General features: G+C 40.5%; 1 protein-coding gene across 1 annotated transcript in view; it reads left to right on the top strand.

Moving 5' to 3' along the window:
- The window catches only part of LRRC31 (leucine rich repeat containing 31), a 48,640-nt gene that overhangs the window by 22,395 nt on the left and 12,034 nt on the right, over nucleotides 1-14,211 (top strand). Inside the window, exon 4 of the mRNA XM_030496462.1 lies at nucleotides 12,376-12,920. Coding sequence (XP_030352322.1) covers nucleotides 12,839-12,920 — 82 coding nt within the window. The 5' untranslated portion in view covers nucleotides 12,376-12,838. The remainder of the gene's footprint in view (nucleotides 1-12,375; nucleotides 12,921-14,211) is intronic.

Genomic DNA, 14,211 nt, shown 5'->3' with positions numbered 1-14,211 from the left:
AGAATTAGCCTTTTTTAAAAGCAATGCTTAGCATACCTTTGCAGTGGCTCCACAGGCTCTTTGGGAGAAGCTGAGTATTGTTTAAAATGTTCAGGTAAATCTGTGTCAGAGAAATCAGTTAAACATTTAATACGAACATGTATACATGCTTATGAGTGAACTATATGAATAGACCCATACATAGTCTCATTTTCATTTCCATTGGCTCCCTTTTTAGAAAACCTCTCCTGATTACTTGAGAAATTAGATGCTGTTTTAAAAATTAAATATTCTAATATTATGAATAATCTAATGTTATTAACTGTAGTGTCAAGGGGGTTTGCCCTAAATCTGTACTAAGAGTCATAAAGCTAGAGATTGTACTTGTTCAGTCTTGTGGGTTCAAGAACCCACAGTCAGCAAAATAAATGACTTCTGGAAAGCAAGAAAGCAATTATACCAACGTTATGTCATAAGAGGGGAATGAAATATATCTTCTTAATTGGGGTAAGGTACCACTGGAGAGGCTGTAGAGCTAAATTCTAATCCTAGATACGTGGGCACAGACTGCTCAGAGACTGAGATTAGAGTGTAATCCTAAAACTGGATTGAGAATGATATGTTCGTTAAAGAAAGGAAAATAACTATATTTATACTGTGTGTGTCAGCCAGTTGCGTTTGCGTTGCATGCCTTTACACCAACATGAAGACATGGATGTTTCGCCATTTTTGACCTAGCTAATTGGTAAGATGGCAAGCAGCAAGTCACTTCTGTTTTTTTAAAACAGACTGGTCTCAAGAAGAAATCGAGTCAAACCTTCAGGAATAAAGTTAGGTTCATAATAGTTCATCTTGTTCCCACTGGAATGGCTGGGGGAAAGGGGAAGCTGTTATGCCTGTGTGCCACTAAGGCAACGGTCAATGTATAACCAAAGGTGGAGCTGCTGGGCACAAACGCACAGCAAGATGTGAAACAGATGGTGAAGGAAAAAGAAGCAGTCCTGCCATTTGATATGGCATTGGAGACATATAGATACAGGACAGTAAGCAGCTGAGGTGGGAACTGTGCTTAGCACTTCTCCCTCTCAGCTCAGTGCTATACCCAGGACTGGTTTCTGCAGAACCACGCTGCTAATACTATTCGTTTATATTTGTGGCAGCATCCAAAGACTCCAGCTAGGATCACACTGAATGCTTTAACTGTGCCTTTTCAAAAACTAAGTAAAATAACTAAGCAATACCTAATGAAAATAGTGGTTGTAGCAGAGAAGATGTGTGTATGCATATGTACACCACCCTGTGTCCTGACAAACTGGTACATGGAGATAGCTGTTTACAAGGGATGGGTCTCTACTATGTTGGTTATATACACAGAGAGAAAAGCATGATGTAATTTGTTTTCCTTGTGGATTTATTTCATAATTACAGCTGACATGTGAAACGTTATCCTCATGTCTTTGATTCTTCTAGAAGCCTAAAGATTGCAAAATGTAGCCTAAGTGAGATCGGTTAAAGGAAAACTAAATTCTGTATTTTTGTACTTTTTAATAATTTTTACTTTTAAAGCTTAAAAAGTTTGTCGGTTTGTTTTAAATACTGGAAATACGGTTCTTGGGATGGAAAGCTTTCTGACAATTGGAGAGCAAGGCTGGTTTTTGCAAATGAAATGCAGTTGAAGTTTAGTGAGATTTGTGTGTCACTTTAGCATGAAATACTAGTGCAAATGACAGCACTCCCAGTGCCAAAATAAACCAGGTGGTGGGAAGAGGAACGGGTTTGAGGACGGCTACCTAAAGCTATTTTGGTTTAACAACTCACTGGTTAAGAGTTTGAATCTAGAAAACATGTACTGAATCCTCAGTACTTACCCTCTTCAGTAAGGATGTTAAATATTGCAGCAGTATCCCTTGGACTTCTCAAAATCCTTTGACAAAACAGTAAAGTGCACTTGATGTGTCTTATGTCACTAAAGTAAAACCAGATGGTGCGGGTTTTTATCATTAATCGTTTCAGGTTAGCTTTCTTTATTACAAAGCAAAAGACATTACACACTCATCTTAAAAAATACTTGCAGGTATGTTAAAATATATGTCACAGATGTGAGGTACTAAACCCACTCTTATTTTCCAAACTTATATATGAAGTCACAAGTTTTAATACAAACTTCTTCCCCTTGTGAGATTAACATGTGAAATTGCACAGCTGATCCTGTAAACAGCCTCAGAAATTAGCATCTGATCACTCTCAGAACAGACTGAACATTTTCACCTCCACTTTGAAGGATCAGACCATGATAAAACTACTTGAGTTAGGATTGCCCCCCCTCCCCCCTTCTCTCTCCTCCTGTATCTCTGGGGCACCAGGGAGATATGGAAATTCACATATCCTGTAACTGAGGAACTTCGAATTTTAGCTCTGAAGGCAATATAATAGTGCCCAAGCCTTTGTCAGTCTACAATTGATTCCACCCACATATTCAGTTAATAACAAGATGTAAGGAACCCTCATCACGGTATGACAATATTTTTACAAAATGTATCACACTGCATGCATTGGCGTCCCACAAAGCCGCCAGCACTGGGGTTTGTTACAATGGCTGAGCACACCAGCAACATTTTAATTAGGTAAATCTACACCAGACTAAACTAGTCAAATGTATCTATGTGATGATAGCATCAACTGATGCTGATTGCATGCTGTTTCAGGAAATCCACCACCTAGGAAGTATCTGTAAATATTGAGGGTTTTCTATTGTACTTTAAAAAGCTAAATTAGCACAAAGATTAAGCTATGTGTATTTACAACCAGTTAGCTTTTAAGACTACTTTATGGTTAGACAAGCCAGTGAAATATTTGTGCATATATCTTAAACAACTCAATCTGTATTCAAAGTCTTCTAGAAAAATACTGACTATTCAACGACAAGCCTTCCCAAAGTAAAATCCTCCATAGATCTTTAAATGTTTCTAAAATGACCACGTTTATGTCATAAAAAATAGTGTTTGCACCTGAATATGCTGGCTATTTTACCCATGAGAGTACATTTGCTGAGAATTGGAACACAGTTAAACACATACTTTGCTTTTCCTGTATCACCCCTGGCTATTCCTAACTTTACTCTCTGCAATCCAGTGCTGCTCTTAATGAAAAGTACCAAGAAGTCTGCTTTGGTCTGCCCTGTTTCTATCGTGAGATAAGTACTTCCTATCAAAATCAGAAAAATCATACACCTTGTGGTATTGCCTACCTGATATTGCATCACCATTTACATTAAAAACTAGCACACTTAATTTTTATTTCATGTATACTTACATCTGTTGCGAAGACCTTAGTTTGGGTAAAATGAAAACACCATGAACATCCAAGAGTGTGTGCCTTCTCTAAAAGTCTTCCTTTCAAGCTGCTTCAGTAATGTGATTGACAGCTTTTAAAACACATCAAGATTAACATGTCAAAAACTGCCTTAACTAACGCTGACTTTACTTTAAATACAAATTGAACTTATCTTGATTAGCCCTCATCCCTGCTTCTAAGCCCTTCCCACTCTGACATCACAAGCTCTTCTCCAATACCATCCCCTAACCAGGCTGTAAAAACATAACTACAAGAAGAGCACTACACTGATCTGATAAACCTATTTCACATTTAACCTGCTAAGCTGTTGTTAGCTGTTAAGGTGCTTGATGCATTCACTTAAAATCTTACTATTCCAACAAGAAATAGGAGAGAAGGTTAACAATTGCCCAGTTCTCACACAGTGTGTTATTTAGTCATGCTGGTTTTTGGAAAGGGTATACTTCTGACTGTTGGCAAGCCGTTACCCCAGAATTGTGTTATCCGAGAACTGTGTATCTGATTGGATTGGGGGGGAACTAGAAGATGGAAATCCTGTTAAGCATATTGTGAGGCTAACAGAGGGATCAGTTGGTTATACTGCTCAAGCCGGCAATTTACTCTTTAATTCTCACTGTCAGTGAGTGAGCTTTCGGATCGAATGCCTTGTAAGTGGCAAACTTTAGAATGCCAGGCAGTGGTTAGTTTCTTCTAATATCCATGTCAGCTGATGGGATGTCAGGGTTGATGTTTGTTAATCCCTTATTCACCTGCCTAAAGTTCATCAGGTGCTTGCTGCAACAAAAAAAATTGCCCCATGTCCTCTCTCAAATGCTAACACAATGCCTAAACCTGGAGGAAATAGACTCATTCCTATTGAGAATCGCCCTCAGGGCAGTGCTATCGTTAGTAAAGGGGTGCAATTCTGCTACAGTTCAGCCCATCTGTACAGAAAACAAACTTTTTTTTTTAATGTAACACAAAATACATATATAGTACGACAGCTTTGAAATGTGGGATTATTTTTGTATTTTTTAGAACTGTCTGCAACACTAAATATTTCAGTTGTAAATGCTATTGTGGTTATTTCGTTGCTGTCTGGATCTTCTTTATAAACAAGGAAATCACACCCAGAATCATCATTTAAAAAAAACCCCAAAACAACCTAGGTTTTGAAATAATTTTTAGACTTCCTTTAAAAAATATTATTAGATACCAGCTAAAATAACCTGAGGCTAATTTTCATGTGGTTGTCCAAACCTTTGCACGTGCAGGCAGACAGGGCATCGAAGGAACATTCTAGGCTTGAAGATAACTTTCAGCTTGCATTCAGTCCACTCAGTCTGTAACTGGGTACAGAAGCCTGTGACGGGAAATGTAATGGGTAGATACAGTCTGGAAAAAAGTTCCTCTGCTGGGATTTTTCAAGCTTGTCTGGGTGAGGCTGAAGTAAATGCTCTGTAGGCTGTGGGGTTGCTCGTATAAATTACAAGCAAAGTCTTGCATCAGCATCCATTTTTCATCTGATGTTTTAGTCCATGTGAATCACATTTCAGGAAAACCACAAAAAGTTTAGATCAGGAAAAGTTACTTCCTGAGGTAGAAACAAACCCAGCAATATAATAAGGACATATATTTATTTTTACCTCGTTTACCTACTGATGGAAGGTTGGAAAGAGTACACTACTTCGCAAGACCCCTGGTATCTAGCCTTTGGTTTCTGGCATGAAAGCAGGATTGCTGCGTGCTGTAGTGAAGTGTGACAACCACGATTCATAAAGATGCTTTAATGGTCCCTCTTCAGGGAAGATCTAGTTGTTCTTGACTGTTTCACAGAAATACACCAGGCAGGGGTGTATTTCTGGATCATGGACTGGTCTGCGTATCTCTTGGCAGTCCTGATTCTGCCAGTCGTATTCACCAACAGGCAAAAGTAGCAAGGCAGCAAAGGAGGGAGAGAGAGGGACATAGGAATGAGTTATGAATAGAACAAAGTAATATAAAATATGTCAAATTGATTTCGGCCTTGGTCTGTCAACTAGTATCACTGTTGGCTAAGATGGTTTAGGGCAGTGTAGTCCCACTTTATCCCCTTTGCAGAGAGGAATCTGAGAGCGGGGAAGCACTGACACTCAGGGATAACCGTAGCCTGTCAGCTCCCACCCAGTATCTGGTGTTTGTAGCCTGACCTACGGACACCAGGTATACACTAATGCAAAAGATGGAGCTGGAGTCAACACAACCTTGTGTATATTCTTACCCAGACTTATTGCCTGGGGTGACCTTTACAGCAAGCAGTGAAGAAGTCTCAAAACAGAGATTTGACCCATCTGGTATAAGGGTGCCCCAAAAGAGTATCACTTTGTCATAGACCACAAGGAGTTGGAAGAACAGTACCAAAAAATCACCAGAGTTTGGCAGTTTATGTACTATTCCAAAGCTGAACTAAGAACGAGGAGACTCTCTCAATTAATTTAAAAACAAATGTCAACTACTTCCCATCTTTCACAATTCCTGAAGTACCAGAATGGGTTATAAGTGTGGAATCAGCTCCATGTACTAAGGTAGATATAGTCTTATCATTGTTGCTGGACATTTTGTCAGCGCTGATTTGGATCAGAAACATCTTTCTTCCCTTTAGACAAAACCAATGACAGACATGGCTCAACTGATGGGATTTATGGTCTTCAAAAATGAAAGGCAAAATATTACAGTAGACAATTTTATTACCAGTTCAAGAATTACGTTGTTCAACAGAATGCAGTGCTGAAATGGATTCGTGTAAGTAGAGAACCTGCTAAACTAGAGTCTAAGCAGATTTTAATCCAGCGTTTCTAAACACTGTCTGTAATAAGTGGGGAATCTGTGAAAGAGTGGTAATCCTTATTTCTCCTCCTATGCAGTTTGCTGAAGCAAGATACACTTCAGTGGAGACTAATTGCTGTATAATGAAATGAACTGGATTGATACAGAACTTGGTAACTGGCTTATTTACCACAGATCACCCTGTCTTTTCCGAAAATGAAATCTGTGTTCAGACATACCAAATTCTTTAGCTAAACCTCACTTCCTTCCGTGTTTCCCGCAAAAGGTATAAACCAGGAAAGTGCCCACAGGCATAGGCAGGGGAAAGGGTGGTCATGATGGATGGGTTAGGAAGTCTGGGACTGGTAGGCTGGGAATCACAAGAATGAGTTTGAACAAGAAGTGCTGTCCTAGAATCCTGGGATTAGAAACAATCTCCCAACTCTACAGTGACACAGCTGGCTTGGAAACAGACGGGATCTTGCCGTTGGGTTCACTCATAAGAACTTGAAAAATAACCAGAGAAGGGAATGGTCAGAGCTGTGTGTTAGTGTCACTGCAATCACCTCACGTGCTGGGTATGCAGAATGTACTTTAAGCTATAGCACTCCTTGGGAGTTAATTTTTTTCCCAGTCTTTAGTCCTTTGCTTGGTTTGCAGGGTAGGTGCTCTCATTGTAGCAGGACACTCTCAACAGGGAAGTGCCCAACTTCAGAGTTCTGTACTAAATACATACTGACAAGATCGGCAAATACTAATTGGAAAGGTAACAGACTGCAACACAATTGGCCGTTAAGTGGAAAAGAATTATATTTACCAGAGCTCTTGAGAGAAGTTTGAAGAGACTAGGTGAATTACACAGCTGTCTTGTTCCCGGTGGAAATGTGGGAATTAATCAGAGAGAACTGGACCCAAATAAGGACAAAACTGAAGCTACAGTAATTTACTCAGCATGGCTGATCTCAATTCCAAAAGTGAATGAGTGAATCTAAGTGATGAAATATGGCTAACCATTAAGTTATTTTGAAAATTAAATTGACCAAACATTGTGTATTGAAAGACGACTGGATTTTATGTGTCCCTGAATCAAAATCATTGGAAGGGTCTGGATTTAAAACCATACAAATTGCGTTTTCGAAGACCTGTTTTTTTGTTTGGCTAACATAGTGTCAAACAGGACTGAAGTGTTTTGATCAAAACTTCAAACTGGACACATGCTGAAAGAGCAAATCAGTTTGTAAAATGATATTACCATTTCAATGCACGCACACCAGAGGTAGTGAAAGCCGCACTCTTCCATGTTTGTGTCATCTATGGAATTTCAGTTTTTTCACTCTGGATGTGCCTTTTTACAGTAATAATTAACAAAGCAAATGACAACACACGCACACACATATCTCTAATTAAACCATTTTATGGCAGACGTTTCCATATTTGCTTGTTTGGTGTTTTTTTTCTTTTTATTAGCTTATGTATGGATTTAGGGTATTTTTGGATGTGGAAAGGCAAATTACGGTTGCGTTGGTAATTTGTGATTGGTAATCACATTCAAAAAGGAAACTGTTGACTAAATAGTCTTTTTTTTTTTTTTTTTTTTTTTTTTTTTTTTTTTTTTGAACTAACTTTCCAAAGAACACCAAGAAATACAGGGACTCAGATGCCGTCACTTAGAATGATCTTAAAAAGTGTTTTACAACCAGCTTGTATGCATCAGCGTAAACTTGCTCTCCTGGCAACATGTATCCAGGTTGAAGTTCCACAGAATGCAATGGGGAGTTTTGCTGAACTATCCAGACCCGTTGTACCAGATGGCACTGATCCTTTGACTGTGTTGATTTCTAATTAGGTTTCTAGTAATTAATATAGTTTGCAGGCCTTGCATGAACTCTGCAGATTACCTATTCATGTAAATGATTAACTGAAAAGGGATTAATCCTGGCATAAGTTCAACCAAAAAGAATTTTCCAGGATGAAAATCTTCTCTATCAGACCTGTAGATTGTAATAGAGAATGAAACATTAAGTTTGTGTTCGTGTTGTTCATTTTAAAAAACGAGTAACTCAAAATATCAGTGTGTTTAAAATATCTGCATTGTGGCTATAAATATACATTTGCTGTAATAGACTTTTTCATCATGCTTTTTATGGAAATCAATGTATATTAAATATGAGATAGTTGGGAAAATCCTCTTATTGCTATTGCTTTATAGTAGGTAAGGTAAATTCTGGCTTTGTAAAAAAAGCATGTGTTTTAAAATTCTGCAGTTCATGTTTAGCAACTTGTGCTGGTATATGCAAGGTTGAAATTCTTATAGCTTCAATAAATCAGTGGCAACAGGGACTGTCACACACCTCTGCACATGACCAGTTCACCCAGCACATGCACTTGCAAGATGGTCCTGCCAAGTGTGCAGCCCCCTCAGGTCAGGCAGAGCACACCTTTGCATGCTAGCACCAGAGTTTCATAACTTTACTTTTGTTATGTTTTGAAGTGCAAAAATGGAGTGAAATGTCAAAATCTTCCTCAACCTTTTGACCCATGAAAAGCCTCACTGAGTTTAGGGGACTGTTTAAGGGTATTCAAGGTGTGTGTGTGTTTCTGAACCCAAGGTTTCAGCTACTTTTGTATGTTCTCATTGCCTCTTCAACCCCACCCTGTGATCAGTCTATGGTTGTACATAAATATGGAATGAGGGGGGTTGATTTGGCTTTCATAACCCAGTGAAATGTATTTTAAACAGCTGCCTCAGGAACTACCGTAGGCTGATGGCCTGTTAAAATCAGAAGGTCAAATACTTATTTTGTGGGAAATGATGAGAATACTCATGAACCATATTGACTCCTCAGGCACGCACACTGATCTCAGCGTTGGGAAGTCTGAGATGAGTTTGCTCTGGGGAAGTGTCAGTGTTGCACAGTATTTCTGAGAGTATAAGAATATATGGAATGAAGTGTTTATCCAGATGGCAGCACACTGCCAAGCTCTACCTGGAAGCCCAAGCTACATTTCCTAACCTGGGTTCTGCAGAGCACTTCCCACTAGTGAGTGCAGCTGCATCCCTTCATTCATCCTCAGAGAGTGGTCCCTCCAGCCCATCGTGTGTGAAGTCTCTTCTGAAAGTTTTTGTCTGGCCCTAAAGCTGATCCCTGCTGCTCTGTGAATTGCCCAGGTGTAGAGTCAACATCAAATTAGTGGATGACACAGATACCATGGCACTAGCAATGTGCCATCTGTGCCAGCTGAAGGCTGCTCAGCTGTGCAGGCAAGACTGAATTCTGCTGCCTCAGCTGTAGGGGGTCAGAACCGGGTCAGAGTTAGAGAATGAAGGGACAGGACAGAGCAGGAGAAAGAGGATGGAGAGAGCTATGGAGGGTATGGTTTGATGAATGTGGGTGGGAAAGATAAGGGCAGTGAACCTGGTACTGGAACAGGCCACTCACTCTTCCCCTGCCTTCATTTGGCAGCAGCTTCTGGCATGTGTTCTGAGTCAGCACAGCCCCAGAGCAAGTCTCCTGGCACTGGCAAAGACAGCAATGGGGCAGTAAGCATTTTACCACCCCTAGCAATTTCTTGGCCCGTACCACTGCCCACTTCACCTAGGCAGCCTGCAACAAATCAAGCCAAGCAAGAGGCGGCCATGGAGGCTGCTGTGGGCAGTGACAGCCATGCAGAAAGGGGAAACAGAGCAGCCAAGATGCTGCTAAGGAAAGGAAGAAAGAATAACATGGCAGTGATTCAGCCTCCTTCTCCCACAGAGGAGAACAGTGGCTTCACTGGGTGTGAGCAAAGCTGGGGAAGAGAACTGCCTTAGAAGCAAACAAGGGTCACTGCGTTACTACATGCTACAGAATATTAACAATCCCTTCAGATATATATCCAAAATCACTAAATTCTATATAAATATTGGGCCAAGTGCCTCCCTGGTATAACTGTTATAACTATGACAGCAAGGATGGGTTTAGTCCAGTGTGTTTAGATTCTATAGTATTTTAACCAGATGCTTGGGATTTTGTTTTCCTTTAGTGGATAATAAGGGCCATCCAAAACAGAGCTGCTACTTGGCTTGGGCTTCATCGAAAAGGACACTACTAAAGGGAGAGGAAATCCCCAAAATGATACTCAGTGATTAAGTACATAGAATATAGGATTTCAGTGTTTGCAAATCCTTTTTTTCAAATGAACTTGTAGCACTAATCCTCTAATGGCATTATTTCTTTGGAATATATGCCGGATTAAGAAGTCACAATGAGGCAAAGTACAAAAATCCACATTAATCTCTCACCAGTGGATGCTGTGTGGGATGCAACTTCAACTGTTTTGTTCCAAAATTGGTTCTGTTCCTGACCTTGCTGCAGGTCTACACAGAAGGAAGAGTAGATATAAACAAGTGTGACACTGAGCACTTGGCAGATGGTCACAAACCATACAACTGGGTAGAAAGGGGAAAGCGTTTATTGTTTTTAAACTGCGAAAGCTAAGCCTGCCCTGTGCTGTCCGTGACATACTGCAAGAAGCAGATGCACAGGTCCACAAGGCAGGAGCAGGACACATGTTCAGAAGTATGCCATGGAGGAGACAGCAACCAACACAGCAAGGCCCAGTCTAGCAGCTAACGGTAGCATGGCTGATGTATCGCATATTCACAGCGCAGCCTGGGCCTATTGCAAAGTAATGATCATGTTTTCAGCCCAGTGCAGCCACCTCACTCTAGTTATCCTGCTTTGCTTTGGGATAACCCTGCTCTTCCTTCATAGCTGCTGTAAAAAAAAAGGTGAAGATATGCTTTCTAGAAAGAGGAAATTAGGTCCCTGCAAAACTACATTTCCCTTCTCGCCAGATTACAGGGGCACTGTCGTGGTACTATGAGGTATTTTCACTATCATTCAACAGCTTAAAGTGGTGAAAGAATTTCTGAATGGGCAACACATCACCTAACATACTGGTATCAGAGCATCTAAGTTAGTCCAGCCTAGACACTGTAATTGGTGCTTAACATGCTTAGGGATTTCCCCAGTTCCAGGAAGTGGAGATTATCAGATATTCCCATTCCACGTTCTCATTGAACTGCAGCAGGCATTGAGTGTCTTGGGCCGGCAGAGCCTGGCATGTGTTCACAGCATGGGTTGTGAACCGTGGTTGTGGTTCACAGCATGGGTTGCTTCATCTCCGTTTCATCCCTGGCCACTCTGTTGTTAAGCACAAGTAAAGTGGAAAAGAGCTGTCAAATTCAGGGAGTTCCTTACCAACAGAAATGCTTGGGATTTTTGATAGTCTGCATAGCGGAAATGCCAGAAGACATGAAGTGAATTAGCACACAGGGAGGTGATCTTTCCCAGTGGATACAAGTCTGTAGTGAGATGCTAGTTTCAGAAACCGGGACAGGGCAGCCACTCCTGGGTATCAGAAAACCTTAAAACCAACTTGGAGATCCTTTCTGTTTGGGAATAGAAATGTGCCCTCCATTCCTGCAGGGAAAGATGGTTCATCTCAGTACTTTTGTGCATTTTTTCCTACTGTAAATGTTTGCCAGCATAGTACTTACTGCTCGTGGGTGGGAGGATTCTCATATTCTCTTTAAGGTTTTCTTCTCTTAATCTTATCCTGTTGGCTCCTAGCAGCACCCAGTGCTTCATTGCACTCTGAGTCATTTGTACATTGACACACTGAGTCAAGCCTGTCCTCAAGAGCTGTGTCTGCTCAGCTGCTTTCAAAGGAATCATTAGTTTTGTTGACCAGCTTTATCATTCCCCACCAAAAGCATTCCAGTTTGCATATGTCTTTAGTGTATACATATCAGTGGATGGTCCCTTGTATTTAAGGAAGTAAAAATAATATTGCAGCAGGTGCAAAGGTGAGCAGGAAATTATAAGGGAAAGGGAGAGTTTGCCATATGAGAGGAGACTATAAGAGTTTGGGTTGTTTAGCCTACAAAAGCGAAGACCTCATGGATTAAAAAGAATCATCAAAACCAAAGAGATTTAGCATAAATGTCCATGAGTATGTTTAAGCTAGAAATTGTAACATTTGCCATCATGGAAATCAGATTTTAGCACAGACAGACAAAAGGTATAGTGACCAAAAAAGCTATGGTGAAGTATGATGTATGTATACATTGCATGAAATGATTGCATTGTAATGTTGTATGTACTGTTGCCTACAAGTAAATTGTGCCTGATGGTGCAGTATGACCCCTTCTCTCACGTCTCCTGTTACCATAAAATGGAGTGCACTAGTCCTCTCTATTCCTTTTTGTTACAGAACTATTCAACATCCTGCTGACCGCACAGCTTTGCTCAGCCTCCAGCAGTATTTCTGACCAGTATCGACAAAAAGGGTGGGAAAACAAAGAACTTTTCTTCAGGTAGTCTGTAACCTGATCTATAAGGTGACTCAGCCTCTTCGAACAACAGCTGTTTCTGGGACAGGCAGTGGTTAGCGTATAGTGTTAAAGTCTCTGCTGCCACTTCCTGGTTTCCGCCTGGTGAGTGATCTAAACTGCGACATGATCAGAGCATTTAAATGGGCTTCTCAACCCCCCCCAGAAAAGAGAGGCCAGAGAGAGCAGTCTGACATTGAGAGAGTGCAGAGGAATAGAGCCATCGGGAAAGAGCCCACAAACCACTTGTGCAGAGCTGCTGCTATCAAACTGATGAAGACAGAAACTCTTGAAAGAAAACTACATGGAGAGTCCTATTAGGGAAAGAAGTGAGATTTTGTTTGCATGTTGTGGCTCACTTCTCCTGCAAGCCCTGGAAGTACTGAAAAATGTGAGAGATCCTTAAATGTTCCAATGGAAAAGACAGGTATGTTTCTTTGTCTGTTTAAAATAATACTGTTCTACAGCATGAAAACACAGCCAGGGGAACCAGCATTGTTTTACAGCTCAGTAAAGGTGCACGTACAGCTATGTAGACTTGTATAATTTTTTACTTATAAGAACTACAGCTGTGGAAGGTTATTAAGAGCAAGACTTTAAACAACGCATCAGCTTTTTGTAATTTTAAGTGCTCTGCCCTTGAACACTAATATTGTGGCAGATAACTTTCAACACGCTAAGAAAATTTACCTACGTACATCAGTATATATCCCCACATTTATACACACACACACACACACACACACACACACACACACACACACACACACAGAGTAGGTGAATATAAATACTACATTTGCTTTATTTTGACATTTTCCCCCGACCCAACTCTTGCTATAATAACATGAAATTATTTGTGCAAATCGTGGGGTTTCTGATACTTCTTTTTATGTTTCTCTTTTTTGGAAAGTTTATGCCAGTGACATTCTATATAACTGAGTTATTAAAATGAACAAGTTCATGCACTCTGTGAACGACAGCAAATTGTGAAATGAGTTCTCTCTGTGGGTCTGTACTGGGAAAGGGGGAATCTGTGAGCACAGAAATCCAGTCGTGAACTCTGGTGAATCACAGAACTGAGTTCTGAGTACAGATCATCTTCCCTGCAGTCAATGGCACACAGTAGGGCTTGATAAATACCTTTTCCACGTGGCCCTCACAAAGCAGAAGTCAGTGAATGCCTGCTTAGTTTTTATGACTGCTCCATTAAAAGCATGCATGTGTGTGCAAATGCTAGAACTAAAACTAACAAAAGAGCATTAAATTAATGTTTAAAGAAAAAGCAGTTTTAGAATCACTGGATGATGCTCTTATAGTATGAACAGAAATAAGGAAACAATGTATATAAATTATAAAGTCAAACTTAAATATTTATGTTAGGCACTGAAACTGAGGTTGCTATAGTACTGAACAGTTCCAAACAAGCTATCAGGGGGGCTTGTTTTCTTCCAGCAGTGGCACACTCTGAGTGTTCATAGCTATGATATCTGGTTGTTTTCAGCACTATCGCTTCAGCTTTGCTCTGAGGTTAATGGGGTTTTGTTTGCATGTTCCACCCTGAGCTTGGGGGCATGTGACATGATTGAGGCAAGGATGTCCTTGTACTCCCTGTTGCACACCTCCTCCTCCCACCTTCCTGACTGCCTGGCTGGCCTTTGGCATGAAGAATCACTTTGGTGTCAAACTTCACCTGGCATCCCCTAACAACAGGGACATCT

Source organism: Strigops habroptila, chromosome 8 (genome assembly GCF_004027225.2).
Source record: "Strigops habroptila isolate Jane chromosome 8, bStrHab1.2.pri, whole genome shotgun sequence".
Taxonomy (NCBI): domain Eukaryota; kingdom Metazoa; phylum Chordata; class Aves; order Psittaciformes; family Psittacidae; genus Strigops; species Strigops habroptila.
This window is presented reverse-complemented; position numbering and strand designations above follow the sequence as displayed.